Below are 15369 nucleotides of genomic sequence, written 5' to 3' on the forward strand. Positions count from 1 at the left end.
ATGTTAATCATCTCTAGCCTCCTCTCAGAGACATAAACACCTTAGAATGTTTTATTTCTGATTGCCCTCCTTCCATCCTACAAGTTTTTATTGTCTGGTAATTTAATGCAGTTTTTTTGTTTTAATTTTTTTTAATGTTTTATTTATTTATTTATTTATTTATTTATTTATTTATTTAGAGACAGAGGGACAGAGCACGAACGGGGGTGGGGGAGGTGGGGTGGGCAGAGAGAGAGACACAGAATCGGAAGCAGGCTCCAGGCTCTGAGATGTCAGCACAGAGCTGGACGCAGGGCTCTGACTCGTGAACTGCGAGATCATGACCTGAGCAGAAGTTGGACGCTCAACCGACTGAGCCACCCTGGGCGCCCCTGCAGTTTTTGTTTTTTAAGCAAAATTTATCATTTTTACTTTTCTTGTTGCCATCAATGCTTCTTTAGATACACCTGCATGTTTACTTTTCTCTCTCCAGCCTTTTATCTTACGTTTCATTCCTCTCTGATTTTAATTTTATTCTTCCCAGTACATCTTATAGGAGTTCTTTCAATCAGATTCTTTGGTAATTTCTTTCTATCTGTAGTAGATTTTCTTTTTTTAACCTCCATCTTTTCATGATTGTTTAGCTAGGCATAGAATTCTAGGTTAAAGCTGTTTTTACCTTTGCTTGCACGTGCATATGCGCATGTGTGCACACACGTGTGACCAGAGGAGGGGCAGAGAGAGAGAGAGAATCCCAAGCATACTCCACGCTGTCCGCATGGAGCCCAGCTCAGGGCTCCATCTCATGAACCATGATACGATGACCTGAGCTGAAATCAAGAGTCAGACACTTAACGAGCTGAGCCACCCAGGCGCCCCTACCCTTACCTTTACGGGTTTTTTTTAATGTTTGTTTTTGAGAGCCTGCAAGTGGGGGAGGGGCAGAGGTAGGGGGACAGAAGATCCAAAGTGGGCTCTGCACTGAAAGCAAGAGCCCCATACGGCACTTTAACTCACGAATCATGAGATCATGACCTGAGCTGAACTTGGACACTCAACTGACTGAGCCATCCAGGTGCTCTCCCCTGCTCCCCGGCTTATCTTTACCTTTTTAAAGATACTATTCTGGTGGTTGGGAAGCTCTAGCCCATAAGGCAAATTCAGTCCATCGGCTATTTTGTATGACCCATAAGCTAAGAATTTTTTAAAAGACATCTTTAGACAATTGAAAAAAACCAGAAGAATATTTTAGGGCACACTAAAATTATAGAAAAGTCAAACTGCAGTGTCCATGAGTAGAATTTTATTGGAATACAGTCATGCTCATATTGTGTTCATATTGTCTCTGGCTGTTATCATAGTTGCACAAAGAACATCAGAGCTGCACAGTTGCACAAAGAACATGTGGCTCATGAAGCCTAAAATATATATCATCTGGCCTTTTGCAGAGGGAGCTTGCCAACCCATGTACTACTGGCTCCTATTGTTGCTGATGAGAAATATACTCTTAGTCTAATTATTATTCTTGCATAGGCAGTTTCTCTTTTATCCAGTCATTTTCAGGCTTTCTCTATTTTTAGTGTTTTGTAATTCCACTACTATATATTCAAGATTTATTTTTATTTTCCTGCTCAGACTGAGGATTCAGGTCTTTCATCAATTCTAAAAAAAAAAAAAAAAAAAAAAAAAAAAATTGGCCAGTATTTTCAAAAAATATTTTATTTCTTTATTTTTTGAATTCCTATAAGACATTAATGGAATTCCTCTAAGACACAGATAATCTTTTTCTTCTGTCTTACATGTCTCTTAACTGCTTTCCATATTCTCTATTTCTCTGTGCTTCATTCTAGATAATTTCTTCATAACTGCCTTCCAGTTCATTAATTTTCTTCAATCTTGTCTAATATGTTTTTAACCCATCCAATTAGCTTAAAGTTTAATGATCATATTTTCCATTTTTAAAGTTTCTGTTCTTTTTCATAATTACCTGTTCTCATGACTTTTCTCTATATATATTTCTAATAATTGTAAAGATACTTATTTCATTGTGTCTTCCACAGTCTATTATCTGAAGTTCTTGGGGACTTGCGCACTACACAGGTAGTGTGGATTGGGGTGCACACCTACTTTGATCTAGGATTTGGATTCCTCACAGCATTTTTGTTTTCTTCTGTTTTCTATCCAGAGCTATCAGTAGAGAAAGCTTCTTTGTCACTTCCGTAGGCTAGTAAAGTTTGTTTTTTTAGTCTTCTCATTTACCGAGAGGTCCGCCCCTCCAAAGTCCAGGTTGTATACATGGTTTGACTTTCAGTTCTCAGTTTTGAATGAGGCACCTGCTCTCCCCATGGGGGGAAATTGAGACTCTTGCCCCCAGGGCCTGTATCACATTTGATCGCTCCCTGAGCCACTGCACACAAAGTCATTGCCATCTGGGTTGAGGATTTCCCTTTGCTCTCTCTTCCTTCTTTCCATGTTTCCTTTTCCCCCAAAGCTCAGCTCTGTAATTATACTTTCTTATTTTATTCAAATTTTTTGTATCTTTGTAGCATCAACTTATGACATCATGTTTCACAAACAGGATGTCTCTTTCCAGTTTTGCTTTTAAGTTCAAACCAAAACCAGGAATGACAACATTTATGGCTAGCTTTACAAGAGTCTAGACATTATTAAGGTCTGTTTCCACCCAAAGTAGGTAAAAGATATTTGCAAATATGAAAATCTGTTGTCTCTACTAATGTCACGTCTTTGTAGGAGGCACCTAATTTCACATTCACAGGGGCTGTGGAAAATATTACTGAGTGTTTAATTGCTCACATGGTAGTCAGTCAGGTTCTGATTGCCTCCTTTGAAATAATACCATCATTTTATTCCTTGGTAATGCTTCTCCCAGATTTGGAGTGAGAAGGCCTTCTGTTGAGACACCCTCCATGGATTATCTTCTTACTGGTCTATAGTGCCCATCCAATGTGTACTGTGTGTATTTGATCCCTTAAGGTAGAAGGTACTATCTGAAATTATACACATGCCAAACCCCAAAGAGAGGAGACTTCAGCTGGGAAAAAAGGATTTCACACCAGGATATCAGATGAAAAAGTTCTGGAGATGGATAATGGTGATTATTGCACAAAAATGTGAACTTACATCATGCCCCTGAATGGTACACTTAAAATGGCAAAAATGACAAATTTTTGGTTATGTGTATTTTGCCACAATAAAAACAATCATGATTTCAGTCATATTTTTATATATGTGTGTGTGTGTGTATATGTGTATATATACATATAATGTTTTTCATAGTGAGAAGGTATTATGCATTGAGAAGGTATAATGAAGAATGCATTGCTGTATTTCAAAATAATTTTTTAAAATTAAATGTTAAGAAAGATTGACATTAGAGTTAGAACATGAAGTCAGGAGCACCTGGGTGGCTCAGTCACTTAAGCATCCAACTTCGGCTCAGGTCATGATCTTGCAGTTTCTGAGTTTGAGCCATGCATTGGGCTCTGTGCTGAGCTCGGAGCCTGGAGCCTGCTTTGGATTCTGTCTCTCCCTCTCTCTCTGCCCCCCCCTGCTCACACTCTTCTCTGTCTCTCTCAAACATTAAAAAAAAAAAAAAAAAAAAAAAAAAAAAAGAACATGAAATCAGCTCATAATGGCAGCTAGGCTATGTAAAGCCCTCTTAGAAAGGAAATGTTGTCAGGTCATTAAAATTTAGCTGCCACTTTATTAAAGGTGTGTTCATTTATCTAAGAAAGAATGTGTCTTTGCAAAGGGGATCAATTGGTCCTGTGGGTGTCAACAATGTAGAGATGTCCAGGCAAACTGGGAAGATGCCACCTAAGCATTACCCATCTCTGGTTTCCTTGGCTTTAAATCTCTGCAGTAGATGAAGTTCCCCCAGACCTTAGGAGCTTTGAGTGACTTCTTGATGTCCACTATTTTGAGTCCTGAGAATGTCCATGCTCAATAGTAATAATGATGATATGGCTAATATTTACCAAGCACTTAACTACATGTCAAACACTACTTTCAGTGTTTTGTATATAATAACTCATTTATAAAACCCTTTACAGTATGTATAGTATCTCTGATTTATAGATAAGAAAACTGAGGCACAGAGAGTTTTAGTAACTTGCTCAAGGTTACACAGCTAATAGGCGATGAAACTGGGTCTCATCCCTGGTACTCTGATTCCACAGACTGTGTTCTTGGCCTTAGCCCCATGTAAACCACCTTCCAATAACTGGGCTTTCCATGTGGTGGTCTGTGAGGACAGAGTGCATGGATGGCCTTGCCATGGCACAGGTGGAGGCTAAACCAGCTTAAAGAAATGTTTATTTATTTCTATCTTCAGAGTATGAAGAAAATTTTGAGCCAATCTTTCTGATTTTGGACATGTTATATAAATATCAAGGTTTTCTTCCCTTGCAAATGTGAAGATCTGCCATTCTGAGCTCACATTTTCACAAGGCTGGAGCTGAGAGTACATGTGCCCCCAGTTCATCTCAGCCACCCTGATACCAAGGCTGCAAGAAAGTGGCCAGATAGCACACCTTGTTCTCTCAAAGGAGAGGAAATCAGACTTGTATTTAGCTTACATGACTTGTTTGCTAACTGTCTGGGCTGCAGAAACATCTAGACTGCTTGGCTGTTGACTTTCCCATTGTAAATGAATAAATTGGCATTTTGGACTCTTTTCAGTTTCAGTGAGCTTGGACAATGTAGGGCATCTGGGTTTGCTTTGCGGGGGCTAATGGAGGCCCCTGCGAGTTGAGGGTGGTATGAATTCACCAAGGAGAAAGCCACTGGGTAAGGATTCTTGGCTGCCACCTGCTATCTTTCTAAGTTCCCTTGCATGACCCCACACCTTGCACCCGTATCCATCTGAGCGTTGATGGTTAAGAGCAGTCAAACTGCAGTTAATGTGAACACCAGTGGACCGTGAGGGCAGGGGGACCTTCACCCACAGAGACAGCCTGCAAGCTACTTAAACAGGGGGAATGACAGGGAGTTGGACTAGAAGCACATGCCAAAGGTTCTGTTTCTGACCAAACATGCGTGTCCTGAGGCAAGTCACTTCACTTCATGGGCCTCAGTTCCCTCATCTGACGAAGGAGGAGCTGTCTCAGACCCCTGCAGTGTTCAAGTTCTTTGGTACCTTGGCACATTGAAAACTGCAAGGACATTCTGAACAACAGCAATAACAAAAAGCCACACGATGTAACATTGTGTTTTGAAAGAAAACCATACACACTATGTAATCCCACTTATGTGATGTGCAACAATTGGCCAAGATTATCTATGTGATCGAAGTCCGAATTATGGTTACCTTTAGAGGGGCGAGTGAAATGGGGGCTGCCGTGAGGTGTTGGGAGTGCTCTATATTGTTCCTAGGGTCCTAGGGTGAAAATTAATTGTGCCTGTTTTGAGCATACTGGCCAGTATCTAATAAAATTATTTTCCCTAGGAGAAAAGAAAGGAGGAGAAAGGAAGGAACGGAGGGACAGACAGAAGGAGGAAGGAAATAGACACACACACACACACACACACACACACACACACACACACACATATTGAGACGTTAAGAGAATCAGTTTGTGGCCTGCTGTTCCTGTCAGCAGCATTCCCCAAAGTGTCCCTCTGGAACATTAAACTCTCCAATGTTGCTGTCATTAGAAATTTTTCTCAGAAAGGGTGTGGGAAAGTCTGGGAAAGGAGATACTTTATTATGGAACTTCTCAAAGACTTTTATGGGCATAGTGGTCCCTCAGGAAGGCCATCATAAGCAGCATTTCCTACACTTAATTGACCAAAGAACTTTTTTTTGTCTCAAAATATCTCTCAGGACTGTTGCTTTTCAGGGCTACAGTTTGGGGAACTCTATTTGGAACATGGGCAGAAGCTGTCAGTATTTCCCCTGTAACTCTTGACCACATGCCATGGTGGCCAATTAAATAAAGAGGATTCTGAATCAGTAATAACTCCTTTCAATGTTTTTCAATCCTATTGTTAGAATATTTTAAAGCAGCTTTGTTGGAAACAAAGAGTACAGTTGCAGACATTTCTAGATGGGCCAATTCTCAGAAACATCATTCTCCTGGAGAGACACACATTGGCTGGTTTGCAATGGCAGTCGTTCGTCATAGCCAACCCCCAGGGGAAACTGTCCCATCAGTACTGAAATACTATGTTCATTCTGACCATACGGAAATTGAATTCACATCCAGTTTTGTAAATACTGTAACTGGATGGGCTTGTCATCTCAGATTAACAGTGGACTGTTTTCTGTTTTTTTGGGACAGGATAAAAAATGTCAGTACTCACTTCACCAAGAGGAAAGGTAGAAGTGGTTCATTGCCGAAGAACAGAATCACAGGATATTTATTGTATCAAAAACCTCATTAGAAAATTTACCCAGAAGCTGTTTGGGAGGCTAAATATCATCTATCTTCTGTAAGTATGTAGCTAAGTAACCTAGGAATATTTATCAATTTTATCACACACTAGAAGGGACCCAACTCCTTTGTCTTTATGGGGCTTATGATCAGGAAGTGAGCAGCAAGAAAATCTATTCCTGTGGAGCAGAAGATCTCCAGGAACAACCAACCTCTAAGTTCCATAACAGCCTGCAAAATGAAAGGGTTTCTCGTGGGCTTTGGATTCAGGCAAACTTGGGTTCAAATCTCAACTGCCTCTCCCACTAGTAGAATCTTGGGGTAAGTTAATAATATCAGCTGCCAGTTTTGAGAATTTATTTTCTGTCAGGTTCTGTGTTTTGCCAATATTGTCTTATTTGCAACGCTGAGGTAGACACTATCCTGCCCATTTTACAGATCAGAAAATGGAGGCCTGCCGAAGGTCAAGCAGTTAGTAAGTAACAAAGCCCATATTTGCTCTTAACCATTGTTATTAAGTGTTCCTCTAAACTTCAAAATACACATAGATTTTTTTCTCTGTTTTTTTTTGGGGGGTGGGTGGGTGGGGAGGAAACACCAGAATATAAGTATCCTATAATCTATTCCTTATTATTTTTATTGAAAAAGATGAAAAAAAGCTCAAGTATTTTGAATTTTATAAAGCTTCATATTAAATACAACTGAAATGTTTAAACAAAGGCCAGCCTAAGACATTAACATTTGTAGTTTCTGGTGATCACACTGATGAATGTAATGTGAATTGACACAGTTTTGTGGTAGAGCATTAGGGCAACATGTATAAAATGCTTTAAAAAATATCTATATATATCAATGAAATTATTCCATTTTTTGGCACTTTGGTGGATTGAAGACCTTAACAATGTCCTCTGGAGGGAAACAACATGTCGATACACCCCACACATGCCAACCCAAAAGTTAAGGACTGTACAGAGAACATTATCAAAATGAAATCAGAAACTGTAGGAAAATAGCAGGAATCAGTGCCACCCTCTCCTTGAGGATTTTTGCTACATTCTAGAAATCTCCTGCTTCTGTTTTGACAGCTTTGCAAAGAATGTAAGATAAATACTCCCTCCACCTAAGGAGGGAAGATCCTTTTGTATAAAATTGGGTCGTTCATTGTAAGGATGAATGTGACATCAGCTCACTCCTGAAGTGCGAAAGTTAGGAAACTAGCCTTTTCAACTTCAGCATGGAATGAAGGGGGACAAATCCTTCAAGAATTTGTAAGCATGTGTTGATTTGAGTTCCATGCTAATTATCTGTGTGGCTTGAAAAGCTTCAAAACTTCCTAAATAATGAGTCCATTTTCAGACAAAGACTATGTTCATTTACCGATAGACTGAATAAAGGAAATAAAGTGGTGAATTAGATTAAAAATGGTCACAGATTAGTAGTGTGTCCAGGAAACTGGTTGAAATAATGAAAATCAGGTCTGAAGGATGGAGCTTCAACTCAGACTTTAAATAATGCTCATAGATGGAGTTGTAAGTGATACACGCTCGCAGTCAAAAATCACAAATATACGAGGTAACAGGCACTGTTAGTGAGAATCAACAATATATAGCAGAATCAGACTCTCAAAGACTTCAGATGTGAGTTCAGTCAATGAATATAAAATAACTATGTTTACTACATCTAAAGTGAAAAGATATATTTAAAAAGACCAAAAAAAGTGAATAATGAGATTTGAAAAAAAAGTCAAACCATCTAGAATAGTATAGTTAAAATTAAAAGCTCATTGGATGACTTAAACATTGTAAAAGACACAGGTGAAGACAGAAGTAGCAAATGGGGCGGGGAGAGGGGGCAAATACCAATAAAATATCCAGATTCAGTGCAAAGAGACAGACAAAAAAGTAAGAATGGAACAGTTAACAGTTGGATCTATTCAGACGTCTAGAAGGACATGATGGGCAGTGGAAAAGGCCAATATTTGAAGAGATAATGGCTGACAGCTATAACTTTCCAAAATTGTTGAAAAGCACCAATTCTTAGATCCAGAAAACTGGATCCCGAACAGGATAAACACACAGAGAATTCCTCAGCTCATCATAATGAAACAGCAACACATCAAATCTGAAGAGAAGATCTGAAAAGTTATCAGGGAGAGAAGATAAATTGCCTGTAAACAATTGAAGATTAGGCTAATGGTGATTTCTTACTAGCAAGCACGGTAGCCAGAAGATAGTAGAATGTCTTCAGTATTGGAAGAAAATAGCATCAAAGTAAATTGTGTACCTAGTGAAACAATTTTTCAATATGTAGGGGAAAATGAATGCATTTTCAGACAAGCAAAATACTGAGTTAGTTTACTAGTGGAATCTGTATAAAGGAAATTCCTCAGAATATACTCTAGGCAAAAGGAATAATTTCTTAGCTGGAAGGCCAAGATACAAGAAGGAAAGTAAACAAATATACGTGTAAATATGTTGGTAAATCTAAGAAGAAAATCTAACTTGTATAAAGCAATAACAATAATGACTAATCTAATATAGATATTAAATATAAATAGTTATATGATATAAATAAGTTACGTAAAATACACAACAAAAATAGATGAATTGGTTGGTGCGTGATTAGAATGAAAGTACTCTTAAGGTATTATTCAGAAGGAGGGTAGTATTCAGAGGTTCTCCCCCTCCCTCCCAGGAAGCACACATACAAGCATGTTATGGGGTAAATTATCAAACTTTATTGAAAGATCAAAGAAGACCTAAGTAAATGAAGAGGTATACCATGTTTTTGGATAGGAATATTCAATACTGTAAAGAAGTCAATTCTTCTCCAGTCAAAATCCTACTAGGATTGTTTGTTGAAGTTGACAAAGTGTGTGAATTTATATGAGAGAGCAAAGGGCCAGAGCCATTTGAAAGAAGAAAAATAAGGTGAGGAGATTAGCCCAACTAAAGACTCATGGTAGGCATAGTAATCGGGACAGTGTGGTAATGGCCAAGGAATCAGAGCTCCCAGAGACAGACCCATGCATACATGAAAACTGGATGACCAAACCAGTGGGGAAAGAATGTGCCATTCAATTAATGGTGCTGGGACAATTTGTTACCCATATGGAAAAGAGAATAAATGTAAATACGAACCTCATGTCATACAAAAAAAGGAAAAAAGCAATTCTGGGTGAATTTATGACTTAAATGTGGAAAGCAGCTAACATTGTTGACAGAATCTTCTAGATTCCAAATTCATGTATCCAGCTTCTTGGTGGATGTCACCCCTTGGATACCTAGTAGGTACTTCACCGTTAGTTTGATCATCACCTGCCTCCAAACTACCCCATGTTTTCCCCATCTCGGTAACTCTAGCCAACTCCAGCCTTTCACTTTCTTGGACCAAAACCTTGGTATCACCTTCATACTTGCTCCTACATCCCACACCAGCAAAGCTGTCTGCTCCACCTACAGAATATATCCAGAAGCTGGGGTCTTCTTTCTACCTCGCTTCTCTTGCCAAGGTCCGATCCGAGCCTGGTGCACTTGAGTCTTACCATTGCCCCTTTCTGGTTTCTGCTTCCACCTTGGCATCAGCCCTCACCCATTCCCCCTCCTGCCCCAGCAAATTATTCTCAACAGAATAGCCAGAGCGGCACCATTCACATCAACTGGATCCTGTCATGCTCCTGCTCAAAACCCTCCACAGGTCTGCCACGTCCCTGCCAGGATCTGGTGTGGAACCCACCCTTTTCCTTTCTGACCTCACCTCCCTTGAGCTCCACTGAATTCCTTTATTTTTCCTGGAGCACCCCAGGTACATCTGTGCCTCATCCTACAGTTATGGAGTAGTCCCCGTTGCACTTGACATACTTGCACGGTTCATCCTCTTTCCCCTATTTTTCTTCATAGCACTTGTCCCCACCTGACATTCTGTGCATCTTAGTTTAGTGTTTTTTTTTTTTTAATTGGCCTGCCTCCATCCATTAGAACATCAGCTCCATGAGGGCAGGGATCTTGGCCTGTTCTCTGCTGTATCCATGGAGCCAGAAAAAGCTTGGCGCTTGGTATGTATTCAGTGAGTGTTTTTTTGCATTAATGAATAAATCCACTACTAGGCATGTGATTGTGCAAAACCTCCCTAAGCCTGGAGGTTTTGCACAATCAGTTAATAACCTCATCTGTGAAATGGACAGTTGTACTTCATTTATAGGGTGAGTGGGACAGTGAAAAAAAGTTATTAAATACAGTGCAGTGCCTAGCTCCTAGGAGGTGCTCATAGCTGCTGTATCCCCTTCCCTCTGGCTCTGCCTATAAGAGCAGGGACCAGGGTCAGATAGAGGCAAGCTTTTCTATTATTCTCCTGCCCTTCCTTTCTCAGCAACTCAGCAACCATAGAACAGGATGAGGCATTGCTTTATGAGTACAGTGGAATTCTCTTCCATATACACATTAAAAGAAAGCAACAAGCATTAGAACATGGTACAAAAGGAGGTGTAATTGCCTCTGAGATGGAAAAACAAGTGTTAGGGGCCTTAATGAGTATACCTTAATGAGTCTTGAATCTTTACCACGTGAATAAACTTCTGCATGTGAATAAATTATAATTCCCCAGCTTGGTAGCAGGTGTGCACGTCTGACTTGCCCCTCCTGGGGTGAAGTATGTTACAGTTGGCCTGAGCAGGAGCGGATGTGATTTGGCTGCCCACGTGACCACCAGTGACCCATGTGATCAATTGCCAAGGGCCCATCCTTTTATGGGGTATTCAGAACATGGCATATGGGATGTGGGTGGGATTACAATTGGGGCCTTTCTACAGATTTTTTTTTTCAAGAACCTTCCACAAGTCTGTTTTCTCAAATCCTACACACAAACACATACTAATTACCTGAAAGTTTTTGATAGCCAGTTGTTTTCAAAGAGCTTTGTACCCCTGCTTAGAGTATAAGGTCTTGGAGTGGCTGTCAGAGTACCTCAAATTTACATGTCTAATGTGTTTGTATCTTTTCTGAATTGGCAGATAAGAAAAGCATAAATTACACCATGTGGGATGGAGTAGTGAAAGTTTTTTTTTTTTTTTTTTAAGGTTAAAATCGTATCCTAATAACTAAAAAGGTTGTGACTTACCTCAGAAGCCAGCATATCTTTAGAAGTAAAAGTAAATTTACATTAAGGGTGTCTGGGTGGCTCAGTCGGTTAAGCATCTGTCTCGATCTCAGCTCAGGTCTTGATCTCAGGGGTGTGAGTTCAAGCCCCGCATTGTGCTCCACACTGGGTGTGAAGCCTACTTAAAAAAAAAAAAAAAAGAGGGGCGCCTGGGTGGCTCAGTCGGTTGGGCGGCTGACTTCGGCTCAGGTCGTGATCTCGCAGTCCATGGGTTCTAGCCCCGCGTTGGGCTCTGGGCTGATGGCTCAGAGCCTGGAGCCTGTTTCGGATTCTGTGTCTCCCTCTCTCTCTGACCCTCCCCCGTTCATGCTCTGTCTCTCTCTGTCTCAAAAATAAATAAACGTTAAAAAAATAAGAAAAAAGGTAAATTTACATTTTCATCAGTGTCCTGGAGCTCGCCAAATAGCTGCTATCCAGCACATGCAGTCTTTCATTTTTCATGTTAGGTAAGGCCCATCACCTTTTGCCAGGCCAACCTCAAGGCTTAGAGCAGGTGGTTTCTTTTCTAGTTTATTGAATTTTGTTATATTAGCTGCCAGCTCAGTCACAGATACAGGAATGAATACAACTGACCTCACCTAAAAACCCTGCTAAATGTTAGGGGAGAAAATGAGAAGATTCGGCATAGCAGATGAGTGGGGAAAAGGGCCAAAAGAATTGTCCACATCAAGTGCACATGTCACAGGACAGGGGGGCATGGGGGCGGGCGGGTGGCAGAAACCACGATAGGCTTGGGGAACGCCTGTGATGTTTAATAAAGTGGAAAATGGGGATACAGTTTCACCAAGATTTCCATCAAGTGCAGTTAAATAAAATGAATTTTGGCTGAACTTGGAAAATTCTCTAAACAAGTGAACAAATGAGACATTAATGAAAAAAAACAACAACTCTGATTTCACTTGCTGAATAATATCCTTGAGCTTTAATGTATTTTGTGTGAAATATATACATGTGTGTGGGTGTATTTTTTTAATTTGGCATATTTCAAAGAATAATTCTAAATCCAACTTTTAAAAACAAGCCTCCCTCTACCTTTTTCCTCATCTCTCTTTGCTCTCACAATAATTTTGTCTGTCCCATAGAGGACTAATGTTAAGAGGTAATAAGAACTGGAAATTATGTATACAAAAGGATAATGCTACAAAAGTTACTTTCTTGCACTTGGCCATTTGGAAATTGAAGTGCATTTTCCCATTGAAACGAAGTTATTCATGGCTGGCTTCCCAGGCAGACCCACAAAAGTCTATTTAATCTACAATGTCTGTGTGGTATAGTACTGTGCTAATTGTACTATGGAGCCCAACCACCACCCTAGGTTCCCATGGATAAATGTGTTTCAAGTTCAAATTGGGATTCCAAGAACACATTTCCCTTGTTGCCTGAGGGGATGGCAGCTGCCTTGTCCCAGCTCTTGCCCACTTCCTCCTTCATCATCATTGTCAGGTCCCATTCCCTGGGCATTTTCTTATCTGGATTAGAGTGAGGACTATCACTGTGGAGTAGTAGGCCATGGCTCTGGGAGCCTCCGGCAGAGGAACCCTGAGGACCAGGAGCTGGAGGGAGCCACTGCAGGAGTGGGAAGAAGGGTAGGGCTTCAGCGAATCAGAATGGAGAGGTTGGGAGGCTGCATCCTTTTGCTAATGAACCCCCTGTATGGATAGTATATTCTTTTTTTTTTTTTTAATAATTTTTTTTTCAACATTTATTTATTTTTGGGACAAAGAGAGACAGAGTATGAACGGGGGAGGGGCAGAGAGAGAGGGAGACACAGAATCGGAAACAGGCTCCAGGCTCTGAGCCATCAGCCCAGAGCCTGACGCGGGGCTCGAACTGGATAGTATATTCTTGGGACCTGAGGGTAGTCTACTGTCTTCTCTGCATAATAGCCAGGGCTACAGTGGGGTCTTTGGGGCAGCTGCACCCTGAGGGAGTCCCCCATGGCTGAAGAGTGGGCTTCCTATGAGAGAGGACAGTGGCTGTAAGTGCTGAGATTGACATCTCCAGCACAGTGTTTCCCGAAGATGCCTATGCCTCTGATAGTGCCAAAGGCGATTTGTCTCGATACACGCAAGAACAATTTTTGTTCTAAATGTTGTATATTTTTATAGTTTTATTTATGGCAAAGGATACTGGTTTTCCATTTGTGATTTTGTTGTACATTTCCTATTGAAATAGTCTTATTTAAGCCAGAGTGAACTGATTTGAAGAAAATAAGTATAGGAAGTGCACAAATGTGAGAGACTGCAGTTTGGTGATTGGATCTAGTAAAATGATATGCTGTCAAGTGGGGGAGAAAAGCAGACTACAAACAGTATGGGTTGTGTGCCTCCATTTTTAAAAACACACAAAATACATTTCATTTGATAATTACTCTCAAAAAAGAGAGAAGTCTGGTGAGATAGTAACCAAAATACTGACACTGTTTGGTCATCTACAGGAGGTGGTATTAAGGATGATATTTCCAATTGTTTTTCTCTTCTTGTGAGTACTTACCGGTTTTGATTGTAGTCACAATTCATTGCTTTTATGATGAAAATATAACTGGAAAGCATATAGCACTTTCTACTCTGTCCATTATCTTTTCTCCTCTTCCTTCAATTACATGCTGTCTTCTTAGTTTTGAAGGAACATTTTACATCTTTTTCCTCCAACTTAAGATACCAGTAGATTTCACTCAGTTGAAAAAGTGAAAACTGCATCTCAATTTGTATACAGTTGGTTCTCTGTGTAGTAAATCATATGCTGTCTCTAAGTCAGCACTCTTTCTGTCATGCCGGGCCACATGACAGGGTAGCAGTTGGGAAGGACCTGATCTCAAGATGTCCCTTTGGGATAGCCACCAGAATAAGAGTTGGAAGACCCTCGCTTCCCCTTCCTTGTGTTTATTAAACTTCCTCTGTGGCCTTAGCTTAAACCAGACCCCTTAGGGTCTCCATTTCTACAGCTGGGTCAGGTGATAGATTTTCATATCCTGTAAGAATCCATTGGCCCAGGGGCATGGGCTTAGGGTTTGGAAAAAATGGCTGAGATGGCTGACAGAGGTGGGGCTGAACTCTCAGCCTCACTGTTTTGCACAGGTGACCAACTCATCCCAGTTTGCTCAGGATTTGTAGCCCTAATAGTCCCATGTTTGGGGACCTTCTCAGCCGCAGGCAATCATGGACAGTGGGCCACTCTAACTATATATGTTTAGGCCAACACAGTGGAATTGGCAACATGGAGGATAAGGAAAACTGCAGTCAGTTTCCCCAATCTCAAAGGGAAGGGTATTGGACACTTCATGTAAGTATAACACCTTTATAATGAAATGTAGTTTTCAATAAAAATGTAGTTAGTAGCACAGATGTCCTGAAAGATCTGTTCTCAAAGTTGCTGCCATGTTGTTCCTACCTCTTCCAGAGGTTTCATACCTTATGTAGTGGTTGCTAGGCTTCAGTAGCCAAAGAAGGGGGAAAAATGATACCTCCTTGTCTCCCTTTTGGTAATCTTAGTCATGTGTGCACTTTTAATCATTTCTACAGGGAAAAGGCAAACCTTGCTGTTACCCTCTGCAATGACAAGGAGGAGATAATGGCCCAGGCTACCTTCGTGGACTATCCCAACTGGAATGTCTCCAGTCAGGACAACTGGGTATCCGTGTTCCGGGAGCTCGACCCTGAAATCCCATGCACGGTAAGCAGTTACACACAATGCTTATTAGAACAGCCTTAATTTTGAAGGGAAGTTCTATGTTTGCATATATGTCTTTCCAGTTTTGAGACTAAGTAGTTGAAAACTCACAACAGAAGGTATGTGACATTATGACAGTTAGAAATGAAGTTAGCTGGCAGGGAGGAAAGAT

At 40.5% G+C, this 15369-nt stretch overlaps 1 protein-coding gene across 4 annotated transcripts in view; it reads left to right on the forward strand.

Moving 5' to 3' along the window:
* The window catches only part of CFAP61 (cilia and flagella associated protein 61), a 283106-nt gene that overhangs the window by 1673 nt on the left and 266064 nt on the right, over nt 1–15369 (forward strand). For all 4 annotated transcript variants that reach the window (XM_045445447.1, XM_045445448.1, XM_045445449.1 and 1 more), the window contains exons 2-3: nt 6282–6432; nt 15050–15200. In XM_045445447.1, the coding sequence (XP_045301403.1) occupies nt 6290–6432; nt 15050–15200 (294 nt within the window). In that variant the 5' untranslated portion in view covers nt 6282–6289. The remainder of the gene's footprint in view (nt 1–6281; nt 6433–15049; nt 15201–15369) is intronic.

The sequence above is a fragment of the Leopardus geoffroyi genome, chromosome A3 (genome assembly GCF_018350155.1).
Source record: "Leopardus geoffroyi isolate Oge1 chromosome A3, O.geoffroyi_Oge1_pat1.0, whole genome shotgun sequence".
Classification (NCBI taxonomy): domain Eukaryota; kingdom Metazoa; phylum Chordata; class Mammalia; order Carnivora; family Felidae; genus Leopardus; species Leopardus geoffroyi.